Source organism: Microcebus murinus, chromosome 16 (genome assembly GCF_040939455.1).
Source record: "Microcebus murinus isolate Inina chromosome 16, M.murinus_Inina_mat1.0, whole genome shotgun sequence".
In the NCBI taxonomy this organism is placed as follows: domain Eukaryota; kingdom Metazoa; phylum Chordata; class Mammalia; order Primates; family Cheirogaleidae; genus Microcebus; species Microcebus murinus.
The window spans coordinates 31,686,681-31,710,203 of NC_134119.1; the positions used below are offsets into that span (position 1 = coordinate 31,686,681).

Here is a 23,523-nt window from a genome sequence, read left to right on the forward strand (position 1 = left end):
ATGATGAGCTCTTTGGGGCTGACCCCTTCTCTCTTTCCTTTTGGCCCCTGGCTCTCAAGGTTCCCCTCTGCACACTCTCTGTTGATTCCAGGGGAAGCAGAACCCCACAGCTCCCTCCATGGGTGGTGAGACACACACGTCAATAGCCTCTGAAAATTGTCCTCTTAACTTCCAGCTCTCCTGTAGGCTACAGACTGAGTAGAAGCGTGAGATCCCTCAGAGCCACCTGGTTTTGCAGTCCTGCATTGGTCCTTCTCGTCTCCTTGGCCCAGGGACTATGTTTAAGGGGGTCTCAGTAAAAACTAAGATGAATGAAGATAATTCACTTTTAACATCCTAGCTCCAAGGAATATGTTGTTAGTGACTTTCCCTAAAAGGCTGGGTGAAATAGGGAATTTCATGATACTTTTTTTTTTTTTTTGGAGACAGGGTCTCAGGCTAGAGTGAGTGCCGTGGCGTCAGCCTAGCTCACAGCAACCTCAAACTCCTGGGCTCAAGCGATCCTCCTGCCTCAGCCTCCTGAGTAGCTGGGACTACAGGCATGCGCCACCATGCCCGGCTAATTTTTTCTATTTATGTTAGTTGGCCAATTAATTTCTTTCTATTTATAGTAGAGATGGGGTGTTGCTCTTGCTCAGGCTGGTTTTGAACTCCTGACCTTGAGCAATCCTCCTGCCACGGCCTCCCAGAGTACTAGGATTACAGGCATGAGCCACCGAGCCCGGCTGATACTTTTTAATTCTCCAGATTTTTAATACCTTTTTGACATGTGAGACTACTATTTAATTGTTGGGCATTAGATTTTCATATATATTTAGAGAAAACAAACAAAAGTAGCAAGTTGCCTATAATTTGTTCTTATTTTACAGTAATCTTCCTTTACAAACAGTGCTTTGTTTATTCCTTCAACAGGTGTTTAATGAATGCCTCCCATGTGCCAGGCTCCAGTCTAGACATAAAGGACATGGTGATAAGAGCTTACATTCTAGTGAAGAGATAGCCAGTTTAAAAAAAACAAAAACAAAACCATGCTTGGGCTTCTTCCCAGACTAATAAGTCATACATCCCTGAGAGTAAGCCCTGGGCATCACTAGTTTTTAAAAGCTCCTGAGGTTTTTGTGACATGCAGCTAGGGTTAAAAACAGCGTCATAGGGCGTTATAGGCGATGGTTAAGAATACAGGAGGCGGCCAGGCGTGGTGGCTCACGCTTGTAATCCTAGCATTCTGGGAGGCTGAGGCGGGTGGATTGCTCAAGGTCAGGATTCGAAACCAGCCTGAGCAAGAGCAAGACCCCATCTCTACTATAAATAGAAAGAAATTAATTGGCCAACTGATAAATATAGAAAAAAAAATTAGCTGGGCATGGTGGCACATGCCTGTAGTCCCAGCTACTCGGGAGGCTGAGTCAGGAGGATCGCTCGAGCCCAGGAGTTTGAGGTTGCTGTGAGCTAGGCTGACGCCATGGCACTCACTCTAGCCTGGGCAACAAAGCAAGACTTTGTCTCAAAAAAAAAAAAAAAAAAAATACAGGAGACTATAACAAAATACCATTCAGAGATCAGGAAGAACTCTTTTTTTTTTTTTTTTTTTGAGACAGAGTCTCACTTTGTTGTCCAGGCTAGAGTGAGTGCCGTGGCGTCAGCCTAGCTCACAGCAACCTCAAACTCCTGGGCTCAAGCGATCCTCCTGCCTCAGCCTCCCGAGTAGCTGGGACTACAGGCATGCGCCACCATGCCCGGCTAATTTTTTATATATATATTAGTTGGCCAATTAATTTCTTTCTATTTATAGTAGAGACGGGGTCTCGCTCTTGCTCAGGCTGGTTTTGAACTCCTGACCTTGAGCAATCCGCCCGCCTCGGCCTCCCAAGAGCTAGGATTACAGGCGTGAGCCACAGCGCCCGGCCAAGAACTCTTGAAAGATTAAAAATACACCCAGGAGGCCAGGTGTAGCTGCTCATGCCTGTAATCCTAGCACTCTGGGAGGCTGAGGTGGGAGGATTGCGTGAGCTCAAGAGTTCAAGACCAGCCTGAGGAAGAGTGAGACTCTGTCTCTACTAAAAATAGAAAAAATATTTAAAAAATAATTAATAAAATATAAAGGTAATAAATTCAATAGAAAGGTTGTAAGATAAAGTTGAACTCTCCCAACTTAGAAAAAGAAAGAGAAAATGGAAAAGTTAAGAAAATTGTAGGATCATTCTAAGATACTCAACCCTGAGTAACAGGATTTCCAGAAAAAGAAAATAGAGATGAGAAAATTATCAACAAGAGACTGTAAGAAAAATTTCCAGGCTGGATGCAGTGGCTCATGCCTGTAATCCTAGCACTCTGGGAGGATCACTTGGGGTCAGTAATACAAGACCAGCCTGAGCCCTGAACAACAGTAAGACCCTGTCCCTACTAAAAATAGAAAAAATTAGCCAGGTATGATGGCACATACCTGTAGTCCCAGCTACTCGGGAGGCTGAGGCAGAAGGATTGCTTGAGCCCAGGAATTTGAGGTTATTGTGAGCTAGGCTGACACCACAGCACTCTAGCCCGGTCAACAGAGTCTGTCTCAAAAAAAAGAAAAAAATTCCAGAACTAAGAACATGAATTTCCAGAATAAAAGATCTGAGAGTCCAGAGTAATTAATTTTTAAAAAGACCCATACTAAGCCCATCATCGTGAAATCTCAGAACACCATGGACAAGATCCAGAGAGAGACAAAACAAAAAAACAATACTAAGGATTAGAATCAAAACAGCATTGGACATCTCACAGCATCACCAAAAACTAGAAGCAAGTGGAGCAAAGATGGTGGGGAAGAGTGTTGGGCAGTAAACCCAGAGGGCAAGTGCCAGTAGGGTGGAAGGGATGTCTCCAAGAAAGAAATGAAACTGACAGACTGATGCATTTGAATGGACTCAGAGATTTTTAGTTCTGCCAGAGATTTAGGGATCATTTACTATTGTGCATAGAAAACAAAAGAAAAAAGTTAAGCCAAAATGGCAATAAAATTAAAAATTGCACAATAAAAAGCAAGTCCAGAGCATGTTATGTGATTCAGCTGTGGACAACAGCCACCTAGGTGGACTATCGCACCCTTGAAGGCGCTATAACCTGCAGGGGAGTGGAGGGGAGGTCGACTCAATCACCTTCCATGCTAAGAACGAAAGAAATAGGAAACCATGGTGCATAGAGACAGGAAGGCAAACATCAGAAGGAACAGCTGTAAGTATTTAAAGTGCAATTTGATTTTTTTATACCACAAGTATCTGAGTAAAAATTAAATTTGGAAAGTTTGTAATAACCTAACAATATGCTTATAATATGATGAGCCAGCACTCCCCAGCCCTTTCCAATGATGTAAATAAGAAGGAGCAGAGTTATCTAGAACTCCAGGGGGAGTCTGTAGTAGACCAAAGGGAACCCACCACAAGCACGAAACTACTTTCTTTAAAAATGTGCACACATTTTGCACCCTGGCGGCTCTGTGGAGGGTGTGGGGCCGAGTGGAGTCGGAGGCTGATCAGCCAGGTGAGGACCGATGGTGGCGTGGACCAGAGGGCTTACAGGGGGCCAGGAGGGGGTTCCAAAAGGAAAGTACCAGGACTTGCTGCTGGGCTTTGATTGTGGGGAGTGAGGGGATGAGACATTCAGGGAGACTCCTGGGTGCTTGCTAGGGCAAGCAGGTGCTGCGCTTACTGGGCTGGAATGGTGACTCTACACAGTCATCAGGGACCCAGGCTCCTTTCAACTTTCAGTTCCACCGCCCCCTTGTTCTTGTGATTCAAGAACACAAGATTCAAGAACACAAGAGCCTCACCCGCAGGCCCGGCCTAGTCACTTCTAAATTTCTGGCAGCTGATGGAGGATGGGGGCAAAGGTTGTATGAGCCCTTTCCCTTTAAGGAGAGTTTCCAGAAGTCCCACCCAGCCCTTTCCACTTAGGCTTTATCAAGGTAGTTCAGTCCCCTTCTGCTCCCAGCCGTGTGGTGCTGGGGCATCAAGTCTTTTAGCTGGGTGAGCCGTGCACTGAAAAGCTTTCAGGGCTCCCTTCATAGGGGGACAGGGACAATAGCTGCTGGTGTTCCAGTCACGGTCTCTGCTGTAGAAGCCAAGAGAGAGAACTGCAGGGAGGAGGAAGTGGTCATCAGAGGCCGGTAAGAAGTGAGTGGGAAGAGGACAGAGGTGTGACGACAGGATTCAGCGAGGTGGCGCTGTGCCTATGGCGACAGGGGCACTGGTGGGAGGGAAGCCCAGCTGGGATGGGTTCAGGAGAGAGTCCAGGGAGAAGGTGAAGGAGCAGCTGCAGACAGGCGCCAAGGTTGGGAAGGGAGCAGAGAAGTCGCTGGGGAGAAGGGGGACATGTTTGTTTGCTGGGTGCAGCGGATACTGAGGGTCTCAGGAGCAAAGGCATGCACTGCCATGCTTGGATGATTTTATTTTTATTTTGTGTTTGTTTTTTGGTTTTTTATTATCTTTTCCTTTTTTTCTTTTTCTTTTTTTTTATTCTTTATCTCCAGAACATGGGCCAATGGATATATTTTTTTTAATTCTTTTTTGAGACAGTCGTGCTATGTGCGAGGTAGGCTGCACAGGCACTAGTGGAAGACCCGCCTTAGAACAGGGACGGCGACTCCACGCCTGGTGTTGCGGAGACGCGGGGACGGGACACACTCTCCCCGGGAGCGCGGAGTGGGGAGGGCAGCCGGGCGGAGCTTTGTTGCAAGGTTGGCACTTTCGCATCATCTTTTTCAGCCACAGGTGCAGCTGTAAACTCAGGGATTTTGCCAGGTTAATTCAGCTGAAGAGGGAGTTAAGGACTTTGGAAGTGATTGTCATGATGGGCTGCGGAATTCGTGCTGGGCGAGGAAGGAGGTGGAGAGGGGGAGCGACTGCTAAGTCCTGATGCGGTCAGCGTGCCCTGGCCTTGCTTCTGCAGGGCAGGCACAGGGGGGAGGCGCGGTCTGGGACAGGAGGGACAGACGGGCGTGGGAGGAGGACTCTGAGAGGACTGGATGAGTGGGCCGGGGGAGGCCTGGGCTGGGGTGATGGGGTGGAGGGCAGGTGGGATTAGCTGCACGCACAGGTGTGGGGAGGACGGCCACTTCCCCGGCTGTGTTGAGTTTCAGGAGCCTAAACCTCAGAGGCAACCTGCGTTCAAGCAGCAGGGCCTCATGTATGAATAGGCCAGAGGGCAGAAAAAGAATGAATAAAAAAAGAGGCAGGGCCTAGACCTGACACCTGGAGGCAGTCTGGAAGTGGGGATGGGGCATCACTGTTGTGACGGAGGCACTGCTGGGTGTGAACAGGGGATGGGACCCAGGACCCCAGGAGCGACTGAGGAGAGCTGAGGTGCAGCTGGAGGCTGGAAAGGCCAAGGGGAGGCTGCCCCAGGTGAGCAGCCAGCTCAGAAGGCTTGCGGACTCGGTAGGAGGGTGGCGGCCCGGCCCTGTTGTTCAGGGAGGAGGGGTCAGAACTGCAGAGGCCTGAGCACGGGAGACACGTGAGGGCAGTGAGGCCCAGAGGGAAGGGAAAGGCCAGGCCTGAGATCCCACATGGGCAGTGGGGTTGGTGGTCTTGGCCTCCACTTTTCCAGCGAGCCCAGGGAAGTGAGGGTGGGGCAGTCTGGGCCCCCTGGGTGGGTTTCAGTCGCTACAATCTTTGGAAAATGCCACTCCGAGTCTGTAAACAGGAACAACCAATCCTTACTCAGAGATAATGACCTTGACTCAGACTTAATCCTCCTGGGTCCTCCCAATGTGAGGCCCATTTCACAAGTGGGTTCATCTCCTTAAACAAAGCACCCTGCACGCTGGTGCTAAGGGTGTCCAGCTAATTCCAGGCCCTGTTTCCCCCAGAACTCCGTGGCTTACTGAGTCACTCACTCATCCTCAACCTCAGAGCCAGGTTCTGATACTGTCTCAGTTTTGCAGATAAAGGAACTTGAGGCTCCAGGGGAAAGAGATGCCTCAAAGTTAGTAAGTGCAAAGCTACGTAGGACCCGGTCTGTCTCTGGACTGCCTGCCATGATGTAAAGGAGCAAACAGGCTGAGGGAGTACGATCTGCCCACGATCACACAGTAATTAGTGGCCACTCAGGCCAGGGTTGCTCCATGCTTATGTGACAGGCCAGCAAAGGCCCCCTCTGTGCCTTTTCTCACCATGAGTGCAAGTCAGAAGCCACAGAAAGGCAGGAACGAGGGGCTGGGAGCCGAGTGGTCGAGGGTGTGCTTGACCATGGGTGAGACACTTTCCTGAACTGAACCTGTTTCCCCAAACCCCTCTGATTCTCTTGACACCCGGCAGCAGTGCTGGGCATAGTCTCGGCCCCTGCTCATGCCCAGGGGAGATGCACCCTCTAGCTGGCCAGTGGCATGGAGAGACCACACAGTGGGTACCCAAAGGAGAGGTCACTCATTCAAAGAATATTTGCCAGGCTGGGCGCAGTGGCTCACGCCTGTGATCCTAGTACTCTGGGAGGCCAAGGTGGGAGGATTGCTCAAGGTCAGGAGTTCAAGACCAGCCTGAACAAGAGTGAGACCCCATCTCTACTAAAAATAGAAATTATCTGGACAACTAAAAATATATAGCAAAAATTAGCCGGGCATGGTGGCGCATGCCTGTAGTCCCAGCTACTCGGGAGGCTGAGGCAGTAGGATCACTTGAGCCCAGGAGTTTGAGGTTGCTGTGAGCTAGGCTGACGCCATGGCACTCTACCCCAGGCAACAGAGTGAGACTCTGTCTCAAAAAAATTATCCAAGCATGGCAGTGCATGCCTGTAGTCACAGCTACTGGAGAGGCTGAGGTCAGAGGATCACATGAGTCCAGGAGTTTGAGGCTGCAGTGAGCTATGTTGCACCACTGTACTCAAGCTTGGGTGACAGAGCCATATCTCACCTCTTTAAAAACAAACAAAAAACTCTTCCCTTAAGGGGCTTGCAATTTAGTGGGAAGGAAAAAGGAAAGAAAATTATATAATAAATATTAAATTTAAAACTACAATGAGATACCACTACACACCAAAATGGCTAAAATTAAAAATGACAATATGAAATGTCTACAAGGATACAGAGCAACTAGAACTCCCATATATATTTGATAGGGGTCTAAAATGGAATACTTTGGGAAAAGGTCTGGTAATTTCTTCTAAAAGTAAATACACTTCTACCCCACAACCCAGCAATTCTACTCCTAGGTATTTATCCAACTGAAACAAAAGAGTGTGTCCACACAAAGACTGTTACGAGAATGTTCATAGCAGCTTTATTTCATAACAGCCACAAACTGGAAATAGCCCAAGGATCTATCGATAGAAGAATGAGTAAACAAACTGCTACATCTACACATTGAAACCTACTCAGCAATGTAAAGGAATGCCCATGTCTGCAAAGCACAGGCGAACCTCAAAAACTTTGTTGAGTTAAAAAAGCCAGACCCCAAAGAAGGACGTACTGTATGATTCCATCTACATACAGTTTCAGACCAGCAGGTTGCTGTATGGAGAAAGATCAGAATGGTGCTTCCTCTGGGGAGGGCGTGGAGGTGGCTCCGGAGAGGCCAGAGGAAGGCTCTGAAGGGGACGGTCGTGTTTTGAGTCCTGACTGGGGCTTGGATTACACAGGTGTGTGTCCTCGTCAGACTCACCAGACAGTCCCATTAACATCTGTGCATGTCACAGATGGTGGTGGTGTGTTGTATGGAAATTTTACCCCTAAAAGAAAAAGTAACCAAAACCATGTTGATATTAGTGTGAAAGGTTGAGGGAGAAAGTGAATTGATATCTGCAATTTACTCTGAAATGCAACAAGAATGGATAAAGAAGTGATAAAGCAGATGGATCAAAATGTTAATAGAATGTAACCAGTGGGTCTATGGAGGTCACTGCACAATTATTTCAAGTGTTATGTGTAATAACAAAATAAGCATAATAAAATCCTTTAAAAATGCTATAGCATATTAGGTGATGAGTGCTCTGGCAGAAAATGAAGGAGCTGGGAGGGAGGCTAGGGAGTGAGAAGGGAGCCTGCAATGTTAAATAAGATCACTCAGGAAGGCCTGAGGAGGCACTTGAAGGAGGCGAGGGTGTGAGCCACTCAGAGATCTGGGGAAGAATGTTCCAGGCAAAGGCCCTGGGTATGAGCGAGCGATTTAGGGATTCCTGGAGTAGTGGAGGCCAGCGTGGCTGAAGTCAAGGAGAGAAGGGGAGCAGTTGGGAGCCAGATCCCTCAGGCCACCTTCAGCCTTCGGCTTTTAGCTCTGGATGAGGGGAGTGCGGGGCCAGTGACCCGACTCCTGTGTGTGTAGGATCGCTCTTGTCACTGTAGTGAGGTCAGACTGAAGGAGGCAAGGCCAGAGCAGGAGACCAGCAGGAGGTGGCGGTGGTGAGGAGACGTGGTCATATTCTGGAGCTATCTTGAAGGTACAACCAATAGGATTTGAGCATGGATTGGACTGGGCATAGAGTGGAGGGCTGGCAGCAGTAGGGGCAGTAAAGGAAAGAAAGGAGGCCTCCAAGGGTCCTGGCCTGAAATACACTTGGATCACATGTTGGGGGAAGATCATGGGTTTATTTTGGGTAGGTCAAGTTTGAGATGTCTGCTAGGCATTCAAGTAGAGAGACATGGGGTAGAGGCCAGGCTGTTGGGTGCAGGGGTGATGGGGCAGAGGAGGGAGCCTAGAGGACTGAAGGCGGGAGAGCCAGTCCTGCTGCCTATCAGGTGAGGATTGGAGTTTGGGGGATGGGCACTCCTCCCCAGCTAACCTCAGCAGGGCTGAGTCTGATAAAAGACAGGTGTAACCACTTCCCAAGGCCATGGCTGACCCAGTTCTTTCTGCTGCCCTAATGGCTCTGATCACACTCAATCTCCTGTGACCTTGTGTTTGTGATGTTTGTCCACTTTGACACGCACAGTTCTGGATCAACAGTCAGCAAACTAAGGCCCTCAGGCCAAGTCTGTCTGAGTAAATAAAGTTTTACTGGGATGCAGCCATGCCTGTTTGGTTGTCTAAGGCCGCTCTTCCGTGCCAAGGGGAGTGGTTGCCAGAGACCACATGGTCTGCAAAACCTGTAATATTTACGATCTGGCCCTTTAAAGGAAAAGTTTGCTAACCTTGCTCTCCATCTTTCATTGAAACAGTGTGTAATTCTATTACAGCAACTTAGTTATTTAGTTAAGTTTATTTATTCATTAGATAGGGTCTCACTCTGTTGCCCAGGCTGGAGTATGGTGGCACAATTACAGTTCACAATAACCTCGAACTCCCAGTTATCAAGAGAGCCTCCGTCTCAGCCTCCCAAAGTGCTGGGATTATAGGTACAAACCAGCGTGACCAGCCAGTAAACTATTTTTTTTTTTCTTTTTTATTGATAAGAAAACCTCATAGCCAGTAAACTATTAAATAAGACATGTAGGTGCCGGGCGCGGTGGCTCACGCCTGTAATCCTAGCACTCTGGGAGGCCGAGGCGGGAGGATCCCTCGAGGTCAGGAGTTCGAAACCAGCCTGAGCAAGAGTGAGACCCCGTCTCTACTATAAATAGAAACAAATTAATTGGCCATCTGATATATATAGAAAAAATTAGCCGGGCATGGTGGTACATGGCTGTAGTCTCAGCTACTGGGGAGGTTGAGGCAGGAGGATTGCTTGAGCCCAGGAGTTTGAGGTTGCTGTGAGCAAGGCTGACGCCACAGCACTCACTCTAACCTGGGCAACAAAGTGAGACTCTGTCTCAAAAAAATAAAAATAAAAATAAGACATGTAGGTGGCTCCCAATTTTTTGCAATTATGAAAATGTTACAATCAACATTCTTTTTTTTTTTTTGAGTCAAAGTCTTACTCTGTTGCCCGGGCTAGAGCGAGTACTGTGGCGTCAGCCTAGCTCACAGCAACCTCAAACTCCTGGGCTCAAGCAATCCTCCTGCCTCAGCCTCCCGAGTAGCTGGGACTACAGTCATGCACCACCATGCCCGGCTAATTTTTTCTATATATTTTTAGTTGGCCAATTAATTTCTTTCTGTTTTTAGTAGAGACAGGGTCCATTCTTGCTCAGGCTGGTTTCGAACTCCTGACCTTGAGCAATCTGCCCACCTCAGCCTCCCAGCCACAATCAACATTCTTAACCACATTTCCTCAGGCTCCTGTTCACACCTACAAGTGAAATTCCTGGTGTGTAAGGACATGGGCATCTTCAGTTTGGGTAGATTTTGCCGAAATGTTCTCCAATGTGGCTGAAATCATTTACACCCCCAGCAGCAGTGTAAAGAATTCCCAATTTTCCACATTCCTCTAAAACTCAGGATCAGATGTTGTCAGACTTATTAGTTACACAAATCTTTTATTTCTATTCCCTTGGATTTTCTGGCTGTGAATGATATTAATAGCTTTGGTCCTTTTGTTTGTCTTGGGGCTCAGGACCTCCATAAGTACTGAATTTTGTCCGGTGACCCTTTGTTCCTGGCTTTAAAGGGAATAATGCTTCACGTTTCACCATATACACCGTATGATCCGGTGCTTTACTGTTACGTTTCCTGCAGGTTGAGGTTTTTTATTTTATTTGGTAGAACTCACCTAGAAAACCATTTAGATTAGTTGGATTTTTGATGAGTAGCTTTTCAATTTTGTTTTCTTCAATCTCCTTAATAGACATAAAGCTACTCAGTTTGTCCCTTTCTTTTAAAATTAGTTTTGGCAATTTTTTTTTCTAGATGTCCATTTACTTGCATGGAGTTTATAATCTTTTTTTTTTTTTTTTTTCTATTTCATCAACTTCTTCTCTTCATTATATTCCTTTCACTTTCTTTGGGTTTATACTGTTACTCTTTTTTAAATTTGACTCTGCTGTTTGATTTTCTACATTTCTTGTTAGCTAATAAGGCTGTAAATCTTCCAAATGCTGCTTTAGCTGCCCCTTACCCAAGTTTTTATGTCTATCCTCATTTTTTATTTGATCTAAGTATTTTTCATTTCTATATGATTTCATCTTTGAGTAAAGAGTTATTTATAAATTTCCAAACATTTGGAGCTTACTTGGCTCTTGTCCATCTGTGGTCAAAGAATATGGTCTGTCTGAAATTGATATTTGATATCTGTTGAGCTGTCTTGTGCCCTAATAGTTAGGGTATTTGTTGTAAATGTTCCTTGTGTGCTTGAAAGTAAGGTCCTGTTGAGTTTAGGATTCTATTGGGGTCTACTGATCAGAATTATTAATTGTATAAAATCTTCTATATTCTTACTTTTTTGGCTGTTCTGTAAGTTACTAAAAGAGGTGTGAAATTTCCCACTATGATGAAGGGTAGATGACTTGGCAATTTCTCCTTATATACTGTCATTTTTGCTTTATATATTTTCAGCATTTTTTGGTAAAACCAGAACATACGCGTTCAGAATTGCTCCCTCTTCTTAAAGAATTATCCTCTATCTCTAATGATGTCTTCTGCCTTTTTCTTTTTTTTAAAAGAGATGAAGTCTTGCTCTATCACCAAGGCTGGAATACAGTGGCCTAGCCACAAACTCCTGGGCTCAAGTGATGTTCTCATCCCCACCTCTCGAGGTACTAGGATTACAGACACGAGCCACTGCACTCAGACTGCCTTCTGCCTTCAAACCTATTTTGTCTGATTTTTCTACAGGTACATCTTTGGGTTAGGTTTTCTCTAGTACACCTTTTTCCAGGTTTTTACTTTGGGTGCCCTTAAGTTTTAAATGTCCTCTTGTAAACAGTATAGAGCTGCATTTTTTTTTTTTTTTTCGAGACAGAGTCTCAAAAACACTCTGTTCCCCGGGTTAGAGTGCCGCGGTGTCAGCCTAGCTCACAGCAACCTCAAACTCCTGGGCTCAAGCAATCCTTCAGCCTCAGCCTCCCGAGTAGCTGGGACTACAGGCATGCGCCACCATACCCGGCAAATTTTTTCTATTTATGTTAGTTGGCCAATTAATTTCTTTCTATTTATAGTAGAGACGGGTCTCGCTCTTGCTCAGGCTGGTTTTGAACTGACCTCGAGCAATCCGCCCCCCTCCGCCTCCTAGAGTGCTAGGATTACAGGCGTGAGCCACCGCGCCCGGCCTAATTTTTTCTGTATGTTTTTAGTTGGCCAACTAATTTCTATTTTTAGTAGAGATGGGGTCTCGCCCTTGCTCAGGCTGGTCTCAAACTCCTGATCTCAAACGATCCGCCCGCCTCTGCCTCCCAGCGTGCTATGCTAGGATTACAGGCCTGAGCCACCGCGCCCGGCCTCTCCCTGACTCTTAAGTCACAGATTAACAACTGGTTGATGGTATTTTTCTTTCAGCGGTTTATAAAGATTACATTTATTCCAGCTTCTATACTTGCTGCTGAGAAAGCTATTTTTGGCGTAGTATTTTTAGTTAACCCATCCTCCTTTGGTGGTTTTTAAGATCTTTTATTCTTTGGAGTCCTGCAAGTTCACCACAAAGTGTCTAGGTGTTGATTTTTATTTATCCTGTCGTGGATTTTAAGAGAGGATCCTGGTCTTTAATCAATTTAGGAAGCTCTCCTTCAGGAACTGCCTCTCCACATTCTTTGTGCTCCTGGAGCTCTGGGCCTGTGAGTTCTTTCTCATGTTAACATTGTCACTTCCTCTCACATTCTTCATCCCCAGCCTCTGGTTAATTGCTGATCTATCCTCCAATTCCGTGATTTTCTCTTCTGCGGTGTCTTAATCTGCTTTCTTACCTCATCCTTTGAGACTTGAATTTCAATATTCTATTTTTCAATTCTAGAATTCTGTTTAAAGCCGGAGTGTTCTTTCCTACAGCCTTGCTTTCGGTTCCCTGGCCCTCGCCCCGTGAAGGCGCGGGGACCCTGGGCTCACAGCCCTTCCCCGCAGTCCTCCCAGTCTCACAGCAGTCCTGACTGGGAGTGGTGCCGCGCAGGCCATGACGTCACGGGACTGTGACGCGCCCTGGGCCCCGCCCCTCCGCATCCCGGGCCGAGAATCCAAGCTCTCTGCGCCGTGACGTCACGAGTCCGGGCGGGCGGGTTTTGCGTCGGCCCAATGGGAGCGGCGCGCCGGCCTCCCCTTTAAGGAATGTTGTGACCTGACGTCACCGGGCGAGTTACCTCCCGCAGCCGCCGCCGCTGGGCTCAGCGCGAGCCCCGGAGCCCTTGAACGTGAGGCGCGAGCCCCGAAACCCCCGAACCGCAGCCACCTCCTCAGGCGCGCCCCGGAGCCCCGGCCTGCGCGCCCCGCCGGGCCCGCGCGATGCCCTCGGATCGGCCTTTCAAGCAGCGGCGGAGCTTCGGTGAGGCCCGGCGGGCGATCCGCGAGAGCGGGGCAGGGGGCTCCGGGAGGCCGACCGACCCCGACTGCCGCAGGTGACGTCAGCCCCGTGACGTCAGGCTCGGGCCGGACCCCGGGCTGGGAGGCCGGCTCGGGCCTGGGTGGGGGCCGCCCGCCTCTCCACCACGTTCGGTGCCAGGGGCTGTGGGGCCTGACGGCCCCGGGGGCGGGGGCTGGGGCGGGGCCGGGGCTGGCCCTCGGGACAGGCGGGGCGGAGCCGCGGAGAGGGCTTGGGCCTGGCCCGGCCTCACAGCCCGACTGACCGCGTTCGCAGCCGACCGCTGTAAGGAGGTGCAGCAGATCCGCGACCAGCACCCCAGCAAGATCCCGGTGAGTTCCCCGGCCCTGCCCTGCCCAGGTCCCAACCCGGGCCCAGGCGTTCCCGACCCGACCCTTGCCCGCCCCACTCCCAGGTGATCATTGAGCGCTACAAGGGGGAGAAGCAGCTGCCCGTCCTGGACAAGACCAAGTTCCTGGTCCCAGACCATGTCAACATGAGCGAGTTGGTCAAGATCATCCGGTGTGTGGGCAGCAGCCGCCAGAGGGGGTTTGAGTCGGAGTAGGGGAGGGGGCCGGGCATGGGGTCAAGGGCAGGGCTGAAGTCAGTTGAGTCAGCGGTGAGAGCCTCTGGAAGGGGCAGGGATGGGTGTGGAAGAGGCTCAGAATCATTCTGGGGAGGGGCTCAGGGCTCCGCCCACCCAGCCCCTCACTGCGATGCCCCCTGCCCGCCTTAGGCGCCGCCTGCAGCTGAACCCCACGCAGGCCTTCTTCCTGCTGGTGAACCAGCACAGCATGGTGAGCGTGTCCACGCCCATCGCGGACATCTACGAGCAGGAGAAGGACGAGGACGGCTTCCTCTACATGGTCTACGCCTCCCAGGAAACCTTCGGCTTCTGAGCCAGCAGTAGGGGGGGTTGGCCTGGGAGTGGGGGGGCCCGTCAGGTTCTGCCCAGGGAGCTTCTGAACTGAGCTGCCCCTGGTGGGCTGGGCAGGGATGTGGCTCCCTAGCTAGGGGACACCAGCCTACTTTGCCCCTCTGGGTGCTGGCTGGGATGGGGGAGGGTGGAGAGCAGCCCCCAGCACCCCTACTGTGTGGTTTGTCTTTTTTTTAGGCCCCTGCCTGTCTACCCCTCACCTACCTGAGGCTCTGCCCCCCACCCCCTGGACCTGCCCACCCCTGACAGATCGGTCCTTGGCTCTCCGGTCTCCACATGGTGTATGGATCTGTGGTCATTGTCCCTCTGCAGAATAAAGAGTGCTCAGGCCTGCCTGGCCCTTTGCCTCCAGCGCTTGCTTGGGAGCAGGGAGGGCTGTGGGTGGGGCCGGCCCACACCACTCTCAGCCCGCCAGTGCATGGACTAGTGGGCTATATGGACCTGGGGCTCATTCTAGAAACCCACACCTGTATGTAGTTCCCCTGGCTCGTGTTTTGGGCCAAGCCCACCCCCACCAGGAGTGCAGTGTGGATGTGGTCCCAGGGTAGACGACTTCATAACAAAACACGTTTATTAAGTAGCCACAACCTAAGAAGCCCTGCTCACCTGCTGCTTCCCCCTTCCTGCCTGGGAGGGGGGGTCCTCCATATGCAGAGCCACAAAGTGGGGGTCCAAGTGGGGTGTTCTCAGCCACTCCCCCAGGCCTTGCTGTCAACCATGGTCCCCTTTGGTACCAGAGATTTGTGAACCTGGACTAGAACCTCTTCTGCCCAAGGACTCTGCTGACAACTCTGGATAGAGGGCGTGGCCCAGCTGCTGGCCCTTCCACCTTCTGAGGTCCGTGTAGCCCTGTGCCCGGCCGGGCCTACTTGAGCACCAGCATGGCCTCTGTGCCGTCCTTGGCAGTCAGGTAGAGCCCGTGTGTGAGGTAGTATTCCCGCCGCAGGAAGGCATAGAAGTAATCAGAGATGAGCAGGATCTGGGGGAGAAAGAGAGTGTGAGGAGCTATGGGGCACCTCCCCCTGAGCCCATGGCCCTGGCAGGTCTAGGCAGAAGGTGGACACAGCAGCGCCCCTACAGGGCACCTCTCATCAAGGTCCCAGCCTGGCCCTGGATCAACCACTGAGGAGGCCCTGCCCAGGCACCCTCTCCTAAGGGTCCATATTTGACCCTGCAAGACCTTGCCAGCCCCTCCGAAGCTGCCCAGATTCCTACCCCTCTCACAGTCTACACCTCCAGCCCAAGCTCTGGCCCCCAAATGCCTGTGCAGTCAGGGGCCCTTCCCCTCTCAAGTGCCCATGTGCTCTTCACCCCAGTCAGGCACCCACCAAACACTTCACCTTCTCCCACAGGCACCCATGTCTCTAGCATCCAGGTGCCCATCAAGCCATGAAGTCCTGTCAATTCTACCTTCTAGACTCTCAAATCTACCCTTTGGATCCTTCCCCACAGCCATCACCCTGGACAAAGCCACTGTCATCTCCTAAACAACAGTAAAGCCTTGTTCCTGGGCCAAGTCCCTGCTCTCAAACCTGCCCCCACCCCATTCTCCCTGGCAGCCAGAGAGCTTTTCAAAACATAAATCTGATCATGTTACTTCCAGGCTTAAAATCCTCCCAAGGCTTCCCATGTTCTTAGGGTGTAGCTCAAACTCCCTGGTGCTCCTCGGCCTTGCACCTGATCCCTGCCACGTGTGCAGTACCCTCTCCCTGCTCCACCTCGCTCCACTGTAGGCTCTTCACCGATTCCTGCCTGGAATGTCCTCTCCCCTTTCATCTAGTCGAGTTTCTTGCCCTTCAGGTCTCAGGAAAGATCACTTATCCCCCAGATCAGGTCCCAGCAGCACCAACCTCTATATGCTAGCACAAACTCATCCAAACTGCAATCTCACATTCAGCAGTGTGACCGCCTGATGGCTGTATCTCCTCTCTTAGACCAGGAGCTCCACTAGGGCAGGGTCCCTTAGTGGTTCTGTCACTAGGGCATCTCTGTGCCCAGCTCAGTCTTTCCCATTCTGGGCCATGAATCAAAAGGGGCCTAGAGTCTGTAGTCCCAGCTATTTGGGAGGCTGAGGCAAGGGGATCACTGGAGCCCAGGAGTTCAAGGCTGCAGTGAGCTGTGATCATGTCACTGCACTCTAGCCTGGTGGCAGAGGGAGATCCTGTCTCCCTCTGCCACCCAGAGGGGGCCCAGAGGGGACCAGAAGCTCAGCTCACTGTCCCCCTCACAGAGGCCCTGAGAGGAACGGGGATCTGCCAAGGTCACAGGTTGAGCTAAGCCTGGATCTAGACCCCCAGGACCCTGTCCTGGGCAGCTTCTCACTCACCTGAAGGTAACACAACAGCTGAGGACAGCTTGGAGGGGCCTGGAGGAGTTCAGGGAGATGTCACGTCCCTAATAGCATTGATGGTCTCAGGACAGGTAGCCACCATTCTATCACCAAAGCTTGTCTGGAAGGTTTAATAATCCCCATTTGTAAGATGGGGAAATTGAGACTCAACGGGTTCAATAGCTGGCCTGTGGCTACACCTGGAGAGCTAGACTAGTGGCCACGGGGCCTGCAAGGTGACACGCCTGGGGCCAGTTCACTAATGGGCATGAGACTCTGCTAAGGATGTCAGCAAAGCAGATAGAGATCAGGCAGCCCCTGAGGCCTTGCCCGGTGCTGGGCGCAGTGACCACAGCAAAAACTGACCCCGTACCCTGCAGCCCTCTTTCTCACTCAGGCCCCAAGATGCCATCTGGGCAAGAGAAGCCGGCAGCAGTGGCTGAGCTCAGAGGCTAATCCCTGAGCCAGGGGTCAGATGAGGGACAGGTGCAAAGTCACAATTCACAACCAAACAAATGAGGCAACTCGATGTCACACAACAATCAGCTAGACAAGCAGTAAGTCAAAATATTAGGTTATTAGGTTGAACTGTATGAAACTGCCATTTTTGCAGATCCCTCAGCCCCAAGGTGGTCAAGACTTAGTGACTCACTTCCTGCTCGCAGCACAGAAAGGGAATAGCACATGTATAGGGGAGAAACCTGGCAGCCACTGTCCCAACCAAGTGCTGAAGGCTCACATTAGCCTGAAACCATGTGGTTAGCATGTCCCCACAGGATGTGATGAATAGGGCCCTTCACCTGGGGTATTCTTGCCCAAAACCCATAACCACAGGACAATCTTAAGAAAAGCGTCAGACAAACCTAAATTGGGTAACATTATACAAGATACCTGGCTGGTGCTACTCAAAGGACTGTCAAGGTCACAAATAAAGACTAAGAGGCAGAGCAAGGACCAGTGCAATGCAGTCCCAGGATAGGGCCTGGCAGAGGACACAACTGGAAAAACCAGTGAAACCCAAATCAAGTCTGGTGTCTTACACTAACAGCACCAGCCCTGTATCGAGGGTAGTTTCTTAGTTCTGACAAGTACACCATGGTATCACACGATGTCAACAACACAGGAAACCCAGTGTGGGACATATGGAAACTCTCTGTTCTATTTTTGCAACTTTTCTATAAATCTAAAATGATTCCAAAATTAAAAGTTTATTTAAAAAGTAGTGAGCTAGCGGGGCATGGTGGCACGTGCCTGTAGTCACAGCTATGCAGGAGGCTGAGGCAAGAGAATCGCTTGAGCCCAGGAGTTCAAGACTCACCAGGGCAACATAGTGAAACTCTATCTCAAAAATAAATAAATAAATAAATAAAAATAATTAAAAAATAAAAAGCACTGAGTTATTGTTATATGTAACAACATGAATGAACCTCAGAAACGTTTTGCTGAGAAGGGGGCTTCAGCAAGTGTACATTAAGATTTGCATTTTTCACTGTAGCTAAGTTTTAAGTAACAAAAATGTAAACAAATAATGAACTCTAGTTAATGATACACATACTGAGATATTTACCAGGAAATGTACTAATGGCTGCACCTCAATATGAAATATACCAAAAAACCAAGATGGACTGAGGGAAGGATGCTGTGATAGAACAAGTATAGAAGAACATCAGTGGTGGACTCTGGGTGGTGGGTTCCACGTTAAATCTCTCATCTTCCTGTGTGTGAAGATCTGCATAATAAAACGGGTGGGGGAAAGAGCCCTGTGTGCCTGCTTGGCCACACAGTGCTAAGTGTCATCAGTCTGAGGGGGTGCCCTGCCCCCCGGGAGAGGACACCAAGTGGCCTGGAGGCCTGGCTCTTTCTGAGGGAAGCCCACAGCTGGTCATAGGCCGGCTGAGATGACCTCTTCTGGCCTTGGGGCTTTCCATCCGAACTGTGAGGAGACGGGATTTCCCAGGGCCTAGGATCCAGCCCACATGGCAGCTGCAGACCAGGGCCCCTTTGCCCGGGCTGGGCAGGGGCGAGGTGGGCAAGCGGCAGTGGAAACAGCATGGGCATGTCAGTGACTGGGTGACCCTGCCTAAGTCTCTTATTGCGCCCTAAGCTGCATTTTCCTCACCTGTAAAATGAAAGCATAAGCTCAGTTTATTACTCACCTGGACTTAGGGACCCAGAGCATGGCTGCCCTCTCTCCCCTCACCTGAAGCAGCTGAGCCCCTGCCTCCCTCCTCCGGCAGTTGTGTGTCCTGTGCATCCTCCTCTGACTTCCCACTCGGCCCCTTTCCTCCCGCAGCCACCTCTTGCTGGGAAACAACACCCCCCCCGTCCTCCCTGCCGAGGGTGCGCACATGAGTGTACACGCACACGCAGAGAGAGCCCTTCGAGTGCCTGCTTGGAAGCTCCCTTGCTCCCCTCTGCCCTCACACACGCCCACCCCAGCAGCCTGCATTTTGTCAAGGACCAGGTAACTATTGATCCCTCAAGAGGTGCCATTTCCCACCTGGAGGCTTCTCTAACTGCACACTCAGTGATGTGACCCCCCCCAAAGTGAAGTCACTGCTCCCTGGCCTCCTAACCAAATGGAGCGGCATCTGCTCCAACTCTGTGGCCCGGCGCAGCACAGGGCTGCACTTTGGGAGTCGCTTGCTGGTCCCCACCTCCTCAGCACGTCCCCCAGGGATGGCTCAGTCACAGTCCTCTCACTGGCAGCTTCGAGGGCTCCAGGGTTGCTCCCCTCTGGGCCATGGTGAAGAGTTAACGGGGCAGCTGACAAAAGGATGGCCAGGGACAGAGAGGGCAAGTCTGAAGTGGCATGAAACATCTCACTCCACGCAGGGTAGGACAGGAGAGACAGGGAACAATGTCTTCTGAGCATGTGCCCTGGGCCAGCCCCTTTAACAAAAAACCACACTGACTCTTTACAGCTCCCTAGGGGAGGGCAACAACCCTCACTTCCAGAAGCACAGGGGCTAAGGGGCCCGCCCAGGGGCACACGGCAGTGAAGTGCGCTCAGGCTGCAACACCAGAGCTGCCCGTCGAGCCGACCCGAGTGTGCCCCGTCACCCCACGGTCCCTCAGAGTCTGCACCCAAGCGTGCTGCGTCCTGCTACGTGGCTGACGCTTCATGTACCTTCACACCCTGCCGAGACTGCTCTCCCCAGGTCACAGCCCTGTCGATCAGCCAATAAAGAGCAAAGTTTTTTTGGAAAAAGCAAAATAAATGTGTGAGAATTCCAAGCCAGTAAAGGTTGTTAATTCAGTGTGTCTTGAAATAGCAGACTCAGCCGCCACGTGCCCCTGGGCTGTAGCTTCCTAGAGAAACGGGTGCTGCCACCCAGGCATGTCCTGGTTCCCTGGGCCTCTTGCTCCCTGCTGGAGACACTGACATTTGACAACCGGCCTGCACCAAGGGACGCATGTGGTCATCACAGCAAAGCGCAGCCTCCCCTGCCCACCTGCCTGGGATTGAGGGAGCTGGGAGCAGAGGAGGCTGGCGGCCGACTGCGGAGCTGGATGGGGCTTTGGCGTGACCTGCCAACTCGAAGGCCTGACGGGCATGTGGGAGGACACGGTAGAGAGGACAGCTCCACCCTCCAGCAAAACAGTGAAATGGCTGGACTGTCCCAGGGGCTGCAGGTCACAAGGTAAGACCGAAGACTGGGGCTACAAGAGCAACTGTCACCCATGTGGCGCTTTTCAATTCATAGAGCCTTTCCCACGTTGAGATCTTACCACCACCCTCCCAGGTGGAGGACACCGAGATTACCCGGGCCTGTGCCAGATTTCAACAGCTTCTCCCTGCCAGATTCCTGCCGCTCACCCCTCACCCTCCCTTCCCAGCAGAGGGAGGATTTCAGAGCATGAATCTGATCACATTTGTCCTCACCTTAAAACCAAAGGTTCAGTCTGGACCTCAGCATGAGGAGGCCCCCGAGGGCCACGTGGCTCTGACACTGCCACCTGAAATGGCCTCACTCCCCAGTAAGTGGCGTGGCCAGTGCCACAAAGCTGCCAGCAGCACACAGCACCCCTTACATGTGCTCTTCTCATTCCCTGCCCCCACCCTCATCCATGTCTCCCTGCCACCTAAAACCCAGTTAGATCCTACACGTCCCTCAGGATCCCTCCCCAAGCAGCATGCCCAGTGCTGTCATGCTGCCCTGTCCTGCCTATGTCCTTTTCTCTCTCTCCACAGACTGTGGGCTCCTTGGAAGCAGGGCTGTGTCTCACTCACCCCTAGCAGAGTGCCTGGTGTACAGCAAGTGTCTAATTAATATTTGTAAATAAACAAACTAGCTCCCCTAGGAGTGGTGTCACTTGCCTAAGGCCAGCCAGCCAGGGAGGATGGGGCTGGGAGTGGCTGTGGAGTTTGGGCTTCCAGAGCCCAGGCCTTCCTGCCGGCCTTGCCCTGCTGTGTTTAACCCTGGCTTTTCTAGGCACTGGAGGTGGGGCAGGCTGGAAAGGGCCTGTGAGAGACAAGCTCGGGATGTTGGTACTGGACGGACAAAGGAATGAACTAAGACCTTGACAAAATGCCACCAGATGGCCGGGCGCAGTGGCTCAAGCCTGTAATCCTAGCACTCTGGGAGGCTGAGGCAGGAGGATTGCTTGAACTTAGGAGTTTGAGACCAACCTGAGCAAGATTGAGACCCTGTCTCTACTAAAAATAGAAAAATTAGCCGGGCATGGTGGCACATGCCTGCAGTCCCAGCTACTCAGGAGGCTGAGGCAGCAGGATTGCTTGAGCCCAGGAGTTTGAAGTTGCTGTGAGCTAGGCTGACTCCAACACACTCTAACTTGGGTGACAGAGTGAGACTCTGTTTTAAAAAAAAAAAATGCCACCAATTGAAGAAGAAAAGTAAATATGCACACTCAGCTGGACAAGGACACAGGCTCCAGCCTGGGCCACAGACACCTCATGTCTGGAGAAACAAATCTTCCCACACACAGACCTAGGATCTTGCAGCCAGGGCTACACACAACCTGCAGGAATAAACCTGAGATGGGCCACTCACCAGCCACAAGTGGGGGCTACACACCACCAGCCACTGATGTCCACCCAGCATGTCCCCAAGCATTTCCCCACTTGCCCCATCTCTCAGAATGGCACACCAGGCCAACTGAGAGGCAACTGCAGGGACAGGACAGTGGTGTCATTTGTGCTGGAGTGAATAAGTGAGTCCTGAGCAGGGACCAACATGCTGGAGGTTGGTACCAGGCCTCCCTGGAGACAGGAGAATGGCCACAGCAGGGCTGGCCAGTATCTGCAGGGTCTGCAGCACAGGGAGGGGGTTGGGGTTGGCCCCTCACAGCAAAGAGGCAGCAGCTTGTAGAATTGTGTTCTAGATCCTGCTTGGGAGGGCAGAGAAATCTGTTTTGGATGCAGACACAGAGCAGGAGCGGGGCTCTCAGGCCAGCCACCAGGATGAGAGAGGAAGGGAGCAAGAGAATGTGATAAACAAGACCCTGAATCAGTAAATGCTTCCTAGATTTGTGACTTTGGGTGAGTCTCTAACCCGTTCAAGCCTCAGCTTCCTCATTTGATCATGAGATGATAATATTGCTTCCATCAAAGGGCTGTTATGAAGATGAAACAGATTCCTTTAAAAAAAATTTTTTTTTTTTTTTTTTTTTGAGACAGAGTCTCACTCTGTTGCCTGGGCTAGAGTGCTGTGGCTTCAGCCTAGCTCACAGCAACCTCAAACTCCTGGGCTCAAGCAATCCTGCTGCCTCAGCCTCCTGAGTAGCTGGGACTACAGGCATGTGCCACCATGCCCGGCTAATTTTTTCTATATATTTTTAGTTGGCCAATTAATTTCTTTCTATTTTTAGTAGAGACGGGGTCTTGCTCTTGCTCAGGCTAGTTTCGAACTCCGGACCCCGAGCGATCCTCCCACCTCGGCCTCTCAAAGTATTAGGGTTACAGGTGTGAGCCACCACGCCTCGCCTAAAAAAAATTTTTTTAAGAGACTGGCTCTTGCTATGTTGCCCAGGCTGATCTTGAACTCCTGGGCATAAGTGATACTCCTGCCCCGGCCTCCTAAATTGCTGGGATTACAGGAATGAGCCACCTCACCAGGGTAGATTTTCTTTATAATGAAAAATAAAAGGAAAAATGTGAAGGCTGTCAGGGAGAGAGTAGTTACATAAAGCGTGGCAGGTCCACATATGCAGGACACTAAGGTTCCTCCCTCATATATGAGCAAGGAAAGATCACCAAGATTTTTTTTTTTTTGAGACAGAGTCTCGCTTTGTTGCCCAGGTTAAAGTGAGTGCCGTGGCGTCAGCCTAGCTCACAGCAACCTCAAACTCCTGGGCTCAAGCAATCCTCCTGCCTCAGCCTCCCAAGTAGCTGGGACTATAGGCATGCGCCACCATGCCCAGTTAATTTTTTCTATATATATTAGTTGGCCAATTAATTTCTTTCTATTTATAGTAGAGACGGGGTCTCGCTCTTGCTCAGGCTGGTTTGGAACTCCTGACCTTGAGCAATCTGCCTGCCTCGGCCTCCCAGAGTGCTAGGATTACAGGCGTGAGCCACCGCACCCGGCCACCAAGATGTTTTATTAAAAGGAAAAAAGTCATACTTTCATAATGATGCCCATAATAAAACACTTACACACACAAATAAACCTCTCTCTCCATGAGCGGAGTCTATGTAAACACGCAGGGAAAGCTCCAGATGGCCACATGAGTATGTGATCCCGAAGATTACAGGGATCCTGAAGGCCAGTCCCTAGCAAGTGCTCCCAAAACACAAGCCACTATTAATAATAAGTGTGGGGAAAGATCTCCTGATGTTCCCTGCTTGTCAACTCAATTAGGGTGAGTGGGACACTTTACTCTTTCAAAAAGCTAAATTTAAACAAGTTCCTTTTCCTTTAGATGTAATACTTGAACCAATATTTTTCTTCTAGTCACTGACCCACAAAATAAAAGGATTAAAATAAAAAGAAGAGGGAGATTGTTC

General features: G+C 50.6%; 2 protein-coding genes across 3 annotated transcripts in view; one reads left to right on the plus strand and one right to left on the minus strand.

Annotated features, from left to right (window-relative positions):
• The first annotated feature begins 12,980 nt into the window (after positions 1 to 12,980).
• MAP1LC3A (microtubule associated protein 1 light chain 3 alpha) lies at positions 12,981 to 14,563 on the plus strand. Of its 2 annotated transcripts, XM_012754674.2 has the most exons (5): positions 12,981 to 13,251; positions 13,564 to 13,619; positions 13,703 to 13,809; positions 14,024 to 14,193; positions 14,402 to 14,563. In XM_012754674.2, exons 1-4 carry the CDS (start codon positions 13,212 to 13,214, stop codon positions 14,184 to 14,186), a joined length of 366 nt encoding a protein of 121 aa, XP_012610128.1. In that variant the 5' UTR covers positions 12,981 to 13,211; the 3' UTR covers positions 14,187 to 14,193; positions 14,402 to 14,563. The 2 variants fall into 2 exon arrangements, with proteins under 2 accessions (XP_012610128.1, XP_012610127.1); XM_012754673.2 differs by having other exon boundaries at positions 12,983 to 13,251; positions 14,024 to 14,563.
• A 214-nt stretch (positions 14,564 to 14,777) lies between these two features.
• PIGU (phosphatidylinositol glycan anchor biosynthesis class U) overlaps positions 14,778 to 23,523 on the minus strand; it is a 95,056-nt gene continuing 86,310 nt past the window's right edge. The window contains exon 12 of the mRNA XM_012754659.2: positions 14,778 to 15,203. Coding sequence (XP_012610113.1) covers positions 15,090 to 15,203 — 114 coding nt within the window. The 3' untranslated portion in view covers positions 14,778 to 15,089. The remainder of the gene's footprint in view (positions 15,204 to 23,523) is intronic.